This window comes from Porites lutea, chromosome 6, assembly GCF_958299795.1.
Source record: "Porites lutea chromosome 6, jaPorLute2.1, whole genome shotgun sequence".
NCBI classification, from domain to species: domain Eukaryota; kingdom Metazoa; phylum Cnidaria; class Anthozoa; order Scleractinia; family Poritidae; genus Porites; species Porites lutea.
The window spans coordinates 16,550,961-16,567,686 of NC_133206.1; the positions used below are offsets into that span (position 1 = coordinate 16,550,961).

General features: G+C 39.5%; 2 protein-coding genes and 1 long non-coding RNA gene across 3 annotated transcripts; 1 reads left to right on the forward strand and 2 right to left on the reverse strand.

The window, feature by feature from the left end:
• Window positions 1–6,543: 6,543 nt before the first annotated feature.
• LOC140940981 (uncharacterized) lies at window positions 6,544–11,825 on the forward strand. Its single transcript, XR_012166396.1, has 2 exons — window positions 6,544–6,681; window positions 11,196–11,825. It is a non-coding gene; the product is annotated as an uncharacterized lncRNA (long non-coding RNA).
• A 199-nt stretch (window positions 11,826–12,024) lies between these two features.
• On the reverse strand, window positions 12,025–13,721 carry LOC140940980 (uncharacterized). Its single transcript, XM_073389938.1, has one exon. The coding sequence runs from the start codon at window positions 13,111–13,113 to the stop codon at window positions 12,433–12,435; it is 681 nt and encodes a 226-aa protein (XP_073246039.1). The 5' UTR covers window positions 13,114–13,721; the 3' UTR covers window positions 12,025–12,432.
• Window positions 13,722–14,259: 538 nt separating this feature from the next.
• LOC140941937 (histamine H2 receptor-like) lies at window positions 14,260–16,426 on the reverse strand. The gene has a single exon (XM_073390939.1). It carries the CDS (start codon window positions 16,424–16,426, stop codon window positions 15,515–15,517), a length of 912 nt encoding a protein of 303 aa, XP_073247040.1. The 3' UTR covers window positions 14,260–15,514.
• Window positions 16,427–16,726: the final 300 nt, after the last annotated feature.

The window sequence follows — 16,726 nt, forward strand, 5'->3', positions numbered from 1 at the left end:
CGGAGTCACAGGCTTAAAAGAGTTAAGAGGACGTTTCTATTCAACAGCAAGAACGTGCCTTGAAATTAGACTGCCTTGATTTTTCCCCTCTAAATTCTTGGGCCAGCAGCCCTTAACGATTAAACAGGGACGAACAACTCCTATACCGGACCAGTTTATTTTTAACTTTTTATACAATTGTACATAATAATGACAAAACACATTTTTTTCCCCGCAAAACTTGAAACTCCGCTCCATCTCTGAGTGCATTCGAAGTATGTTTTTCATAAGAAGAAACAAAAAGCAAACTGCGATGATAAACATAAGAAAATATAAACGCATTTCAGGAGAGAAATAAAACTTTAATATGACGGTTCATTTTCTCTGTTTTGAGTTCTAAATATCACAAATTGTTCCCCAGCGAGAGTAGGATGTACGCTTCACCGCCATCAATCTTTACGTAAGGACTTAGTGTCAAGGAGGTGGGCGGGAGGTGCGGGTGTTTCCTGCATTACAGCCTGTGGGTTAGCTATATTACTTTACTTCCGGTAATTTGATGTTGCTAAAATCACAACGAAAGGTACTAACATAGGCGTACCACTCGCAATGAACCTGGAATGCTACAACCTCGTATAAAACTGTTTCAAGAGACAGTTCTGTGCTCTTGCGTGTTGCTTGTTGCGTGTTGCGTGTTGCGTGTTGCGTGTTGCGTGTTGCGTGTTGCGTGTTCTTATCAGTTCCATCTATGTTCTAGAGCATGTGCTTCTGTCTAACGTTTGCGCCAGTACAATCTCCTCCAGACTAAACAGGAAAATTTGCCCTCTCCCCAGCCCCAGGGGGGTACTTCGGATTTTAGGTGACGGGCATGTTCGGATGGGGGGCGAAATTCACAACACAAAAAAAATCTTTAGGGCTCCCGACAAAACCGCAAAAAATCCTATGCCAAATTTCCCGAACCTTACTTTGAATTTTCAGATGCAATGCCAGGAGTGCGTTAAACATTAAAGACTTAAAACAGCCGCAAAAACAAGTTTGATAGTGTACTTTATTCGCAGAACGACGAGGCCGGATCACGCGCACGCAGGCACTATCACGAATCTTCAGATTGTTTTGAATACGCAAAAAAATCGTCACTAAAAGGCAAGCCACCAGAAAAAAAATATTTGGCTAATTCTCCTACCCAAAAAATCCCGGCATCGAAAATTTTACACCCCCAAAAAACCCTTCGGTCATCCCCGTCACTTGAAATCCGTGGTCCCTCCCTCTGGGTCCTCACCCCCTATTCCCTAAGTTGTTTTGGTCTAAAATCCATCGTGTTATGTCCTAAACAACATCAGGTAAGAGGAGGAGGGGGAAAAGGACGTTTCCCATTTTTGCTGAGAAAAGAAAAAAATAAGTATTTTTGTGATCTGTCTCGACATGTTTTGTCCGAGGTTGTAGCTTTACCTAAAAAGAACAAGTAGAACGAGGCGAGCAGACAAATGATAACCGGGAACAATTGTACCGTAGAAAATTGTATTACATTCACGTCAGGAGCCCCTAATTCACGCTTAAGAACTTGCAAATTGGAAATAAAAACAGTTCAGTATAAGAATTATACAGAATAGGGCAGTTTGATAGGATTTAAGGCAGCCTTTTCCCCGGCTGTAAAGCCAGAGAAAAGCGCCCTTGGGACGAGGTTGGATTTAAAGCAGTCGTTTGAGAGGAAGGGGTTAAAGAAATGGTTCGAGCCTCTTTGAAATGAACGCCAGGGGCGCATATATATAAGTAACTAAACTAAAACTGTGTTTTCTTGCCTCGGTGTGTGTTGATCGAATAGACCTTGACCCCAGACCGCATGAGTCGCCTGAGCCTCTATTTCTAATGTAGTAACATTCTCGACCCCAGTGCTTACGGGTTTGGAAAAGAGCGCGTAAGTTCTCTCCTCTACATGCGCAGAAGAGCTCTGGGTCGAGATTGATGCAGTAATTAAATTGGGTTAGCATTAGGTAACATCGGCTGAAGTCAGATTGTTTCTTTCAGTAAAATTACATGAAGAACAACTTAAGTCCAACTTTACTGTGTAATATAATAGTGAAATAGAAAAACTCCACTGTGATGCTTTGAACCCGGGTCACTTGCTTTATAGCCTACATCCATATCCACTACACCATCGAGGACTAGCTGCCAAATCCAGTAATTTTTAAAATATACATGTTCTTATATATGCCGTACCCCATTACAATATTTGAAAGCTAACCGTTTTCAGTCCAGTGCTTAACCCTAATCACTGCAGATCAGTGCTTAACTCTCTACTGTTTTCTCTCCATAACTGGCGCTCTGTAGCTTTGGTTTCTTCAGCTATTCTAGCCTCATTCTACATTCCAGTCTCGTTCCATTATGAAAATAATGCGTTGTGTAAAATTCATCAGGTGTCCAATCTGGCTTCAGTCGATGTTATCTAATGATAACCATTAAACTGCTGCTGCTTAAACTAGCACAGGTCACCCAGACCCTGTGAGTGTACCACAGGTCGATTCCTGTTGAATTATAGTGTCTGCATGGAGGATGCGATCCTAAAATTTGTAGGAAGTACTGAATAAAAGTCAATGACTCTTACTCTGCAGTTAAGTGTTCTTGTCGTTAGTGTTCACTCGAAGTTTCACAATAATTTGCTCAAAGTCACCCTCCATTCACTAAAATATACAAGGCGAAAGGAAGGTGGCATGAAATAAATTCTCAGCCGCCATCGCTCTCTTTCCAACTCCACTTTTTCCACGGCGAAAATTCGAACTCCAATGGTAAATAAACACGCCAGGCTCTTAGAAATAGGACCACCCCAGATATGGAAACCAATGAAGCTTCCCGAAGAAAAAACACCAAAAATGGCCGAAAATACCTGTGCCGAAGTGGCTGGGCAAAACCAGTGGCTGGGCACTGTATCCGGCATCCAGGGCTATCTGGGGTGGCCTTTCCAGAGACCTATACGTCACTTGCTCAAAGTCAGCTTCTCCCTCAGGAAACATATTTGGTCCAGGGCTAAGAACCGTTTAGCACGGGTAACCGGGCAAATTGGGCGGACGTTCGGATACAGCACTTTTCCGACAGCTATGTCAAGGGTCATTAACAAAGATAAAAAGACCGTCCTTGGGACCGGCATAGCTACTATCCATTCTCGTTACCAAAACAGCAATCCTTTACTGCCATGGGTGGAGAACGTAGCTGCTGACCAAAAGGACCGCGGCTATAGCTGACATTTTGCGACGCCACCTTTGTCCAGTCAGAGGGTATCAATGTCAGCCGTCAAACGGCCTAAAATTTAACCGTTAGTAGGTTATGTGTCAAAAATGCAGACTAATATTAATCCTCAAAAAGTTTCATGGTATTTCAAATCTCACTATTCAGCTGATCTTCACCAACTGGAGTGCTCAGTCCTGGAGAATCTCTAAACTGGAAAGGGAAACAAGTTCCCATGTTTTCAAAACGCTCTCTCTAAGCATAACAAGACCGTACAACTTGCTTTAACTGAAAAGATTTTAAGATTTTTAACTGAGGTGTAAAGGCCAAGACAACCTCCAAAACATAGCAATTAAAATCTTGGACTATAAATTTCCACTCAATTACCGTCAAACGTTCAACCGTCAGAGTGGGTAGAACGAGAACGAGACTGGACATTACCGAGGTGGCTGTGCGCACGTTCAAAGGACTGGCCATTCGCCATTTTCACATCTCCGATAATACGCCTTATTTGACCCCCTAAAACTTTGCGTAACCTTTGGTTTTTTTTTTAATTTCTCCTGGGTATTAAAGTGGTCTCAAGGGAAATAAAAGACATTTTGGGGAGCAAAGAAGGTGTATTATGGGAGATGTGCAAATGGAAACCGCACAGTTTGGCAATGTCTTCTTCCATGAGTCGAATTTTGGTAACTATACTTTCTTCTGGGGTTTAAAAAAGCGCGAGAAAAAAAAAGAAGAAAAGAAGATGAGACAAAGCAAAAGACAACAAAAAGAAAAACGAAATCGAAAACCGCGCATGAAATATCCATTCGAGGATATTACTTGTAAAGCCATCAAACTAACTCGAGAATTCAGCAGTTTTTAACTCTCCAGGGAGCCAGTTTACCCCGGGTTCAACTCAGTTGGTAAGAAACAACTTTCTTCTTTCATTCCGCAGCATATACAGCGCCACAAAACTTGACATTTTGCTGCTTATTCCGCTGTCGATGTCATAGTGAGGTCTCGATCGAAGTCAGAGCAAAAACAGAAACGAGAACTTTCTGCAAGCTACTGAAAAGCTATTCATCAGATCGCACGACTTTTCTCGAATTTGTTGCTTTGTTTCTTGAAGCATTTGAGGTAACTGAGCAGGGTCGTAGCCAAAAGAAAAAAAATTCTTATTTGCATTTGACAAAAAAAGCCGGAAAAAAATTAATTTTTTCTCTCATAGCTACCTGTCTGAATATATAAAACTTACTGCCAATTTTTTTTCCCTTAAGGCACACAAAAGAAAATTCCTAGACTGTCTTAAGCCCCTCGCTGTCCCCCTGGATTACTGAAGATTGCGTCACTCTGAAATGTTTGGTCCCCGTCGTGATTTGTTGGAACAAGATTGAGTTCTTCTACGTCGACTCTCCTCTACACATTCTTCGCCATATTGCCAACCTTAACTTACGCACAAACGCCCCAGGTATGGGGTTCACGGTTACTTTCTAGTGAAATGGTAAAATTCAATGAAAGACCAGCTACCAATCTTACTACTGTCATAATGTAATAACCCTCTTCATTTCGGTGCTCAAGAATTCATGAAGTTAAAACTGCTAAAAAAACTGACATTTCTTTGTGAAGACCGAAAAACAAATGGACATATGAAACTACTGCCAAAGACTGGAGTTCCCATTAGACTGATTACATCATAGAATTTCGTCAAAGGACCCATAATGACTAAGCTCAATTAGTTGAAAGAACTAAAGCTTTAAGTTTAATTGGGTTGGCTTTGAGTTGTCCTATGCATTGAAAGGTCAATTATCGGTTCAGTTAACGCGGCGATAAGGATAATCTCGCTAATGGTAAGAGGATTTGAGCAGTTCTGATCCCTTTAAACTATTTCTTAATGCCTTAGTTTGCTGAGGTTACCATCTGCTGACGTGTTGTACTGTCCCACTGTCTTGCTTATGCTTAAGAACTGGCTCAATCATGTTTTGGCTTTGGAAAACCAAACGCAACTGTAAATTAATAAGCCGGGAATTAGTGAGTTCAATACTCCGAGGAGGTCCTTAAGGTGGTTGAGTAGGTTCGGACCAAGCATAAAAGAATCCGAAAACATGTATTGAGTGACGTAACTTTTACTCTGCTAATAGTTTTTCCCTTGAAATAATCAAACGTTCGCAAAATTTCGAATGTTGCTTTTTCAGGACGGATCCAGAAATTTCAGTAGGAAGGGTGAGGAGAATCGCCAGATATATTATTAACACTATTTATTTTCCGGTTAAAAACTTCGAGAGTGTCTCTGTCCAAAAACTAAGGCGCTAGAAGACAGACTTCCTAGGAATTCTTAAAATTTTATCACATGTTAGACAATAGCGGCGGCCCAATCGGCTCCCGAGCTCTTGCTCAAATGATGTTCTTAGCCATATCCTTACTAAGGAAAGATCGCACTTTTCAGCTGCCCTTAACCCTGAAATAAATCTTCGGATTGAAAATTTCACAAACCTTGCTACATTTGGGTCAGCCAGAAAAACGTCAGGTAGATCTACAAACAACCAAACAAACTCGATCATCACGTTCGCGCGTGCTTGCCGGAAAGATAAAGGGATCTGACGTTCTTGCTTGTTTACGATTGCGACCAAAAAATATTGGGACACTCCTTCATTTCTAGAAAATCTCAAAAATGGGATCTAGATGGCGAGCATGTTACTAATCTCAAAGTTACGCATCCTAGGGTCATGGGAATAAATTGGATGTGGCAGTTTTGTGTTTAGATTTCGGCTGCCCAGTTAAGTGCTTCTTAGATCAGCGACACGCAACTTGTCCATTGATTAGATTTTTCACAGAAAAAGATGAAAATAATTTTCCATCTTTTTGTACTGATGCAGACTCTTTTCACTAAAAAAGACAAAAGAGACCTTTTATTTGTAGTAAGGACTATATGGAACAGTCTAAAGGATGCACACTTACTCCACTATAAAAGGTTTTCGATCGTCGATTGAATACCAACGGCTTTTAAATCCAACAAGAATACTTGGAATTATTTCGATAAAAATTACAAGTGACGTAGTTATCTCCTTAAAACGACTTGAGAGTTCCCGGCTGTACACAAATGCTCTATTCGGGGACTTTTCAATAAGAGTTGTTTATGCAGTTCTTTCATAGGTTATTCTATGTCGATTTATGTATGAGATATATACCAAGTCCGCAGGCTTTGTTAGGTATAAAGCACTATTCTTTGCATTTCACCACACCGAATTCATGATCGGGGCGTAGGTTGATAGATGTAAATAGATGTTAGCATGGAAATTATTGGATTGCGAAATCAAAATATGAAGATCTGTCAGCTATCAAACCAATTTGTGCCGGATTAGACTAAATCCCGATGAACGTACATGCAGGGGTTGAAATAGCCACCCCGATAATATGCTTAATTCAGTTCAGGTTCATTGTGGAAAAGCGAACACGTCTCTAAGACTTGAGATCAATTCCCCTCTTATCGCGACCACCAAATCTGAGGTACGTTAATGAAAGTTTTATAGAACTAACGCACGTTCCGGTTCTTAGATAGTATAGTTGTTAACATTGTATCTTACGCACGTTCCAAACTAATGACCACTAATGAGTACTAAGTCTTTGTGTACCGCTTTGGTTCTGCAAACAAACATCATCAAGCTATGGACCATGCTTAGAAATACATGGTTTGGTGTCTTTTACTGTTGACGGTTAATTTTTCCCACTCTGACGGTTGAACGTTTGACGGTAATTGAGTGGAAATTTATAGTCCAAGATTTTAATTGCTATGTTTTGGAGGTTGTCTTGGCCTTTACACCTCAGTTAAAAATCTTAAAATCTTTTCAGTTAAAGCAAGTTGTACGGTCTTGTTATGCTTAGAGAGAGCGTTTTGAAAACATGGGAACTTGTTTCCCTTTCCAGTTTAGAGATTCTCCAGGACTGAGCACTCCAGTTGGTGAAGATCAGCTGAATAGTGAGATTTGAAATACCATGAAACTTTTTGAGGATTAATATTAGTCTGCATTTTTGACACATAACCTACTAACGGTTAAATTTTAGGCCGTTTGACGGCTGACATTGATACCCTCTGACTGGACAAAGGTGGCGTCGCAAAATGTCAGCTATCGTCTCAAGCTAGAGTAACGTCTGCCAATAGCTAATTCAAATATTGTTGAGACTAATTACATATTTTTGTGCGAAGTTACTACCAAAAACACGAGCGTCCGACAGGATCAACAGGCTTTCGTAACCGAAAAATTTTTATGAAGTTACTTCACCCAACCCATTTGAGTGAAGCCGGGGGGAGGCAAGGTGACCGGCAAAAATTCTAAGAACATAATTTTCGTTTCACTTCTATCTTGTTTTACGTTGAGTTATCATAGAACTTTCTCTATGATAAAAGACTGAAACAGTTTACAGCATAATGAAATAAATCAGATCGTGATTAGAGAATTGTTGTTTTAGGGCCTTAATCAGTCTGTTGTAACTCTTACCGAGACATAAATCGGAAGCCGTCGTGAACAAACAACAATAATGGGAAGTCGTTACGTCACGTTGTCATGGTGGTAAAATGTTTGGATGACAACAAACCAAAAACGTCACTTAAAAAGTGAATTCTCACCGTTTCAAAATTCATCGATCTCAATCAACTTTATTCAATTTGTCAAATGTTGGCGAAATTTTCTGGGGTTGAATCCGAAAGGATCGTATCTAAGTTTAGGAAAAGAAAAAGAAAATTTTGTGTTGTGTTCATCTACTCCATAAAGAGGGCGCGTGAAATTAGAAGTTTCAGGAGCCCATCATTTGATGGGCTCCTGGAAGTCAACCTCGTCCCCAGGGCTTTTCCCTTAAAAAATGGGAAAAGCCCTGGGGACGAGGTTGCCTGGAAGTTTCATGTCGCAGTCGTGCAACGACGGCTAAGAAATGTACAAAAAAGCGTGATGCACGTGCAAAAATATTGTTTTGCTAATCTAAACCTATTGCTTTTTTGCCGTTCTCGTTCCCGTCGCCGTCGTCGTTGCTTAAGCTCCCTGTTGTTGTGATCCAGAAATTTTGGTACCATGGTAACCTAACGTCACACTTCTCCTCTCTATTGAGGTTTGTGGGTAATATAACTGACCACCTACCCCTCCGCTGAGTCACAATTTTGCCCTAACTGAAAATTAAGTGTTAACGTTGACAAAGGGGTAACCTGTGTACAGACGCCCCTCTCTCCTCAGGAAAAACTTTATATGAGGGAAGGGGGGTCGTCTGTACACAGGCTACCTTATTACATTACAAAATTTTCGCGACATGTTTATTTCGCGATTTGGATGTGCGCATATTTCGCGACACTTAAATGTCGTGATCATGTGAAAATTTTATATTTTGAATCACTTTAATTTCGCGTTTTTGAGTACAGCAATTTGCATTTCATAGGCAATGTTATTTAACATGTCTTTGAATTAAATAAAACGGCTTTATCAAAGGAAAAATAACGTCAAAACTAAGAAAAACGCAACAGCAGGAAAAAATATCAACAGTAACAACAAAGCAGTTCTCACAACGTTCACAAGCAGTTCATGTTTGTACGTGAATTATTATTCTTTAATTAATTGACCACAACATCCATTTACACTGAAAATTCCTCAGAAAGTAAAAAATGTGATTTTGTAAACGTTTCAGTGGTAATAAACTCGTTCTATCTTTATTATGGACATCATGTGAGTCACTTAATTTTCGCGCCATGTTATGTTTGCGACATTTATTGTTCGTGTCACTTTAATTTCGTGATTTTTTTTGGATCGCAAAATTCGCAAAATTAACGTGTCGCGAAAACTTCATGTAATAAGGTAACTTAGGAGAGGGTTCCAATGATGAACTGCCTTAGTTTTCGCATAGCCTGCGCGCAGACCCGAGATTGCATTCGACTTCTATAATTTATTATGACATCACGAAAAATCAAAGAAACTCCTCTAAACCCACGGATGGACACCAAAATTCATAACCCTAACGTGGCACAGGGCGATGGATGAGGGAAAACCTCCCCTTACCTACACTGTGAGCAGTCTCCTTTCTACTAATTATAGGCCTGGCTGACTTTCATTTCCAAATGTTCTGAAAAATTGCACGCATGACTAGTACGCATTAACCTCACCAACAATTTGACCTCTTAAGCTTTTTAGGTCACCTTAACAATGCATAATTGATTACAAGGGGTAGAGTGATCAAACCAAAAATTTGTAGCCCCTGGCCTACAGGTCTAGAGGCTGGCTACGCCCTTGACTGAACCCTACGCGCTCACTGTCTGAGAACTCGGCAGATCTAAGAGAAAGGGCGGACTGCAAACAGTCTGCCCCTCATCTCTCACATGATAAACCGTTGACATGATATAAAATAAAAAGCCAGCTATTATAAATATATTATGGGATATTGTGCCGCTTGGGGTGGGGGGGGGGGGGGGGTGGGGATTTGCGGCTGTAATGTCATTTGAAATGGCCGCCACCTCTGACCATTCACATTTGAGTTTAGCATGTACCATCCAAAACGTTAAGGGTAGAAAGGCCAAAGATAGATGAAGTAAACCTTTTGCTGCTTTAGTGCTCTTTCAAATGTTTTTTTGCCTCTCTTGACTCAACTGTTTATGTGCTATAAGCTGGAGTGTTTGCTTTTAAAGTGGGTTATGACGGCATTGACGTCACAATACAGTCAGTTAGGGTGGTTGCAAATTGATCTCGTAGCCACAGTAACCGACTAAACGGGTGGATTATGGTGGATTTATACGTAAAACCGTGACAAAAGCCCGTTGGATTCTTTTTATACAAAGCTAAAAAAAATAATAATAAATTTTAATGGTCAAATGCGACCGCTATACGCGTATGCCTCAAATAAATCCACCCTAAATTTGTTCTAAGGGAAATTTCTAAAGGGAAATTAACATGTTTAGAAACACTTTTATAAAGTCCGGGATTGCGCTTCACACTTTTATAGCCTTCGTAGCAGGCGCTTGGAACGGACGCGCGAGGGAGACACGCGTGTCACCCTCGCGTGCGTCCGTTCTTTCTTGCACCCATCAATTTCTAGCGCGTGCCACGCAGGCTTCTCTTTTAGAATGGCTTTTATTCAGGCAACAATACAGACGACTTGAAACGAACCTATGACCATTCTTTTTATTTGCATTTTTATCATCCAGTGACATACACTTTTTTTTTTAAACCAACGCTTAATGTTTATTCTTTTCTCCACATAAATCTAGACTTGGTAAGTGCCATCCTCCGGCGTCATTGTCTAACTCTACCCACGGCCTTGATTGAGTCTAGCCCAAAATTTGAATCCATAATGTAACTATAGATAGATAACTATACAGTGGCAGCCAACGACCGAATCTTTCCGGACAAGTCGGAATTAATGTCAAAGGTGGTTTTCTCTAAGCCCGTTTGGTTAATTTAGAGCCAGCATGCCATGAAAACTATTTTTATCTGTATGTTTTAGGGGAACTTTGGCCGTCTCGATTTAAAGTTTTAGCTATCCCGACGGGTCTTGTCGAAACTGCGAGGGTGCACCCGAAGTAACCATGCATGTTCTTTCTAATCTCGTACCCAGATCTCACTCTGTTTTACACTTGGCCGTGGGAGATCTGGGTTCGAATTTATGTTATTTCATTACAAAATTATAGCTAGGGGATGATTCTTCTTTGTACCGAAATTTCCACGTGACTTTTTTTGCCAATAACCTTCCAAATCTTGGAAATCAAATGTGAAAAATCCAAGTTCATCGGAAAACTCCGAATATCTTAGACGAATGGAACTGTTACTCAGCAATTTTTAGCCTTTCTTTTGCTATAGAAATTTCGAGGCAATATTTGCTCCTTCGAACAGATATTTACAGAAAACATTCGTTAGGTGCCCCTGACTATAGCTGCCTTAAATACTAAGAGCGTAATTATTAGTTTTCTTGATTCTTACTGAAGTCTTAAAATGATGTTTATGACGGGAGAAATGAGGCATTTTATTTTATTGTATTTTGGCTTTTTGTTTCAGAATGGGGACGGCAAAGTGGGGTTTTGCCTTAATGACATTGACAGTGCTTCTTATGTTCTTTACTCGGTGCGATGGCTGGGGATTCCGCCACAGTAATGTTAAAGGTAGGAAGAGAGAACCACAAAGAATTCTCCTGGACAAGTATCAAGTTACCTCGGACGACCACGACAGCCAAAACGTGCAGTTTGATAACAACAGAGAAGAATACAAGGACCAAACACTGCCCCAGAAAAAGTACGATACTTACGACAATCGAATAGTTCCGGAGATTTATTACAGATCCGGCTTCGACAACTATAGATTGTCATACGACAACTTTAGGGTCAACAACAACAGGCCAAAAGCCCCCCTCGGCAACTATAGAGCCCCGTACGATAACCCAGAAGTCCCCCTCCGCGACAACTATAAAGTCGCTGATGAGAACCAGTTAGTCCCTAATGTCTTCGACTACTACAAGAACGCTGACTTCTTAGTACCAGGAAAGCGCCCGCGAAAACGAAGGATGTCTAACTAACAAAGATGTTAAAAACAGTTAAAAAGCCTCTTCCAAAGAAAACAAATATTCAAAGTTAAAAACCGATTATGGATGTAAATTTTTTTGCAATTGCTTCATATAAAAACCTTGGTGCCTGAGAGTCTAGTCTAGTAAAAACGACGGATCTACTTAACAAAGAAGCTTTGATAAATGCTTTTTTCCATGCATGGAAGTTGAGTAAGTCGACTTTTAATGTCCCATTCACACCAAGTCTTAAATATGTTTAAAAGTTGGTTAGTAAACAGGTTAAGATTGCTTCCCTCATAAAGCTGCTTATTGACTTAAGTTGACTACAAGTGTAATGCAAATTATGTTTAACATGTTGAAGTTCATTTAGATTCTGCATAAATGGCCGTGTCCCAGTTCTCCATGTCTGTTTTTCATTTCTAAAAGCTTTTTTAAATTAGACATGTTTAGTTGGTGTGAATGGGGCACATCTCTATTTGAATTACTCAATTATTTACAAAAACTTTACAATACTTGAAAATTACAAATGAATCCTAGATAATAAGTCGAAAAATGATTTTTAAGATAATATTAAAAATTCTATATAACATATTCATATTGAAATATGTTAAAATATAAAGCATGAATATAAGTGGGATTAAACTATAGCCCGGACTGTTTCGACATCGCATATATAAAAGTATTACTTGTTCTGTTCTTGCAAAGCTTTGGCATATTAAAAAGGCGCTGTCGTCTTTAGCTTAGGTTATAGCGTGAGTTGTCATAGTCTGGTGGAAGGAGCGCCTTCAATTTATGGTTTGGATCACTGAAAATGTTATCAAAAAGCCTGCTACATAGTACATAATAATGCTCCAAAATGGGTGTTAACCCCACCTCTATTGCCGAGTCGCACTTTCCTGAGGTTATTATTGATACTGCTCTTTTCTCGAGCCGTACCAGCTCTTTCTTTAAGTACTGGGAGGGACCGTTGAAAAAGACAGGTACTGAATAAATAATAACAGATCTCACGCACGATACATAGAACAGTGCTAGATCTTGTTTCGGAACTCCCGCTCTCTTTAACTGAGTTAGGAAATAGAGTCTCTTGCTAGCTTTTTTGGTTATCTCAGTTACATGGTCGTTCCATGTTAGATCGTTCGCTATTGTAGGGCCTAGTAGCTTTGTACTAGTGACTAACTCTACCTCCTTTCCTTCTATGATGACGAGATCAAAGACTCTTTGCTCTTTAGCAAAGGAGATCCTGAGTTCTTTGCACTTATCGACGTTTAGTTGGACCCTGTTCTCGCGAGACCACTCAATTACTCTGTTAGTTATTGCCTGGACGTGCCTTTCTCCGCCCTTTACTACTACCTCAGACACCGTGGTGTCGTCCACATATTTCCATTGCTGTGCATCCGTATCAAGGGCGTTAATCATTAGGACGAACAACCACGGGCCTAGTTTGGTACCCTGTGGTACGCCCCATTCAGAAAAACACTCTGATGCAAATTTAACCCGCTGGGATCTGTCCGACAAAAAATCTATAATCCAGTTGATAATGCTAGCTGGTAATTTACACTAGTTACGCAACTTTAAGAACAACATGACTTGAAAACTCACTGTTAACAGAATCTTAAATGCTTCGAAATTGAAGAAAAACAATCTCGAGACTAGTAGGCCATATATGTTTGCATTGATCGGGGCGCGCTCTGATGATGGGGCCGAATCACATGTAATAATGCAAGAAATATCGACCTTCCTTATCTTAAAGGCTACTAGTACAGATAGACAAACAAGAAGACTTCATATCTTTAAGATTTCTGCATTTACTTGGCATCAGATAATACACTAATAATTCTGGTATATTCCGACCAAATGACCTCTGAAGCCCGAACCCAAACTTATTGCGTTTGAGAGTTGGAAGGTCTCTAGTAAAATGACGTTATCATGCAATTGTCCTCCGCTTCTTCACGTTAACGTATGTGAAATGTCACACCTACTAGTTAGGAGTCCAAGGGAGTGTTCGATTTACCGTATTCCGGAATGGGAACAAATGGAATAAACTTTGGAAATTACTTGTTTCGGCTTTCATTGAATTACCATATTTACAAAACTGCTTGAAATAAAATATTCCACTCTATAAAATGTTTGAATGGGTCAAATATCACTGTAGGAGAGGTTTGTAACAAAGTTCTTGGCTGCGTGTGGCAAAAAGTTGAATAACTGCAGAAAGACATTTCTTAAAAGACCCCACAAAAGCTAATGATGCTTTTGGCCTTGGCTTAATCAATATATTAACCTTACTTTGCAATACCACTGGCCAAAGTATAGAATATGTGGGCGGACTTTTATTTGGCCGCAAAAAGTTGGGTGTGTAATTCTTGTTTGTCAAAGCACAGCAATTATGTTACAGTAGGTCAATTAACTATTTTATATTGTTAACTGTGCGGCAAAAAAATTATTATGCTGGAACGCCGGACCTAAACTGACGCCAAACTAAAACAGATTGCTTTAAGCGATAATATGAAGTGAATACGACAAATTAAATCAGTACAAAACAAAACAAAACGCGTCGTAGCGCAGTTTAATTACACCTTTTAACACCTGCTTTGTTTTTACATATATTTATACATAGTTTAAAATTCATATACTAGATCCTATTACGCTCGAATACCTAAAAGAAAATGCCTAAAATCCCTTTTAACATGTAAATAATTTACCTTGACTCTTGGAGAAGCCCATGACTAGTCATGGGCTCCTGACAGTTAAGTTGTTATTGTGATTTTATATTTCAAAACAGTATGCTTTCATGCAACGCAATAGGAACAGGGGCGCCCAAAACAGCTTTCTCCAAAATACATTAAAAACCTGCTTTAGGCTATCAAGATTGCTTTTAAAGCTCTGCAATGTATTCTAAAGTGTTCGATAAAATCATTATTTTTTGGTGCAGTCCTAGGGCAACTAAAGCATTTGATATTTAGGGCTTTCTTATTTATTTATTTTTTTTTTTCACGAAAAGGCTGCGGGATGTTATCTTTACGTTCACGGAAATGTGAAATTTTCTTACTCCTCCTTCCGCGCTATTTTTGCAAAAAATTCAGGATTCCTCTCTTAGGAGTAACAGCCTTTTTTGGGGGAATAAAATTTGAAAAACAGATGAATAGAACAGTCATATAGTCATTTTTAGTTTTCCAGGATTGATAGAAATTTTCTAGGCATTATTTACTCTTTCGAACATATATTTACAGAAGACAGTCGATGCGTAGGTAAACCTGAGTCCTGACGTAGTGTTTTCGTCTCTTCGCGATAACGGGATTGAAAAAACGACTGGTTCAAGCTTAAATGTGTATTTAAAAAGTTAGCCTTAGAATAACCTCAAAAATGACGAAAAATAACATACAATGCCCGTTTTAGGTTTGAGAATATTGCACTGATTTGACTTAGTACGCCTGAACAGTGTACTTATATCCATTAACATTATTCGGTACAGTGGAACCTCGATATTACGAACCTCTATATAAAGAAGTCCTCGGTAAAACGAACGATTTTCAGTCTATATCCCAGTTATAGTAAAATGTATGAAAAAGAACCTCTATCAATGATAACGATATAACGAATTATAGCGATATAGCGAACAAGTTCTGCCTCTTTGTCTCTATATTGAGTTGCCCCTGTACATGTGAGAAAATTTAAGTCAGTTTGACGGTTTTTATCTTTTCTGTTAAGAAGCGCATTAAGTCCCCCTAATAACAAAAATAACAAAACAAAAAACGAAAACGAAAACTACAGAAAAGCAAAGCTAAAACGGGCAGCATATGAAAAATAATAATCCAACGTGTTAGTTAATTGTATGCGCAGTGTTGGGTGAGTGTGAGTGTTGGGTTCCCAAATAAATCTTTCGCAGCATGGCGATGATGGCCTGTCTAATGTATCTCATCTTCCAACAATATATCAGTGGGTTGAGAGATGAATTGAGAAAAACTAGAGTTTCTGCAAGTGGCAGAATTGTCTCTAAGTCAGCACTTTGCTGAAGTAGATTACGTGGTATCAAAAGAATACATGTGTTTGGCAAATTACATATTAAAAACACAAGGTAAACGTAGAATGTTCCAATGGCAGCCTTTTTAAGTCTGGTGGTATATTCAACCATTTCGTTGTCTCCTTGCCGTGGCTGTAATTGCAGAACTTGAATTTGATTTGCATGGCGTTGCACAGTAACGTATATTTTGTAGTAAAAAAATGCCGAGGAAATCAGGCAAATGACTGAAAATGTACCGAACATGAGAAAGGTAACTTGACGGATGTGTATAGCCGTTTGTGAAATAACTGCACTTAAGACCCAAATGGAGACCACGGAGGCGACGACTCGCTTGTGTGTTACGATTGCCTGGTATCTAAGATGTAGATGAATGGCCAAGAACCTGTCAACGCTCAGAGCCATAACACCAAGGAAGGAAGAGACACAGAGAAATACCACAATCATGTAGTACGATTTTATTACGAAATAAAAACTTGCAGAAGAGTTTCCTTCGCTCTCCATGACAAAAGTGGCTACGTACAGAGGTTGGACCAACAAACCAACGCCGAGATCTGAGACAGCTAGACTTAGGAGCAGTGTCTTCAGAGGACTTGATAATGAAGTTTTTTTCAAGGCCAATATCGTTACTGTGTTGAGTGTGATGGCTGTATACGATAACAGCACGTTAATGGCGCAGTTTACAATCCGTATTCTCTCGTAAGCTCCCGTCATCACTGTGGAATTGAAATTTTAAAGAATTACTGCAGTAAATTCACCTTTTTCCAAGTACCTCTTATTTAAAAGTAATTGTTTTGAGGCGGTTTTCTGTCGAAGATGTCAACGGTAATAGAATACTTCCTTGTGATTCTCTCCTAACATAAAAACCGAAAACCCAGATGGCCAAACTGTAATATTCCACCAGCGCGCTTGATTTCGATGGTTGCCACTTTATACACTTCCCTGATGTTTTTGAAATTAAAATTCATTACAGTAACTGATTAGGTTTACTTACGTTTGAATTGAAAGCAAACG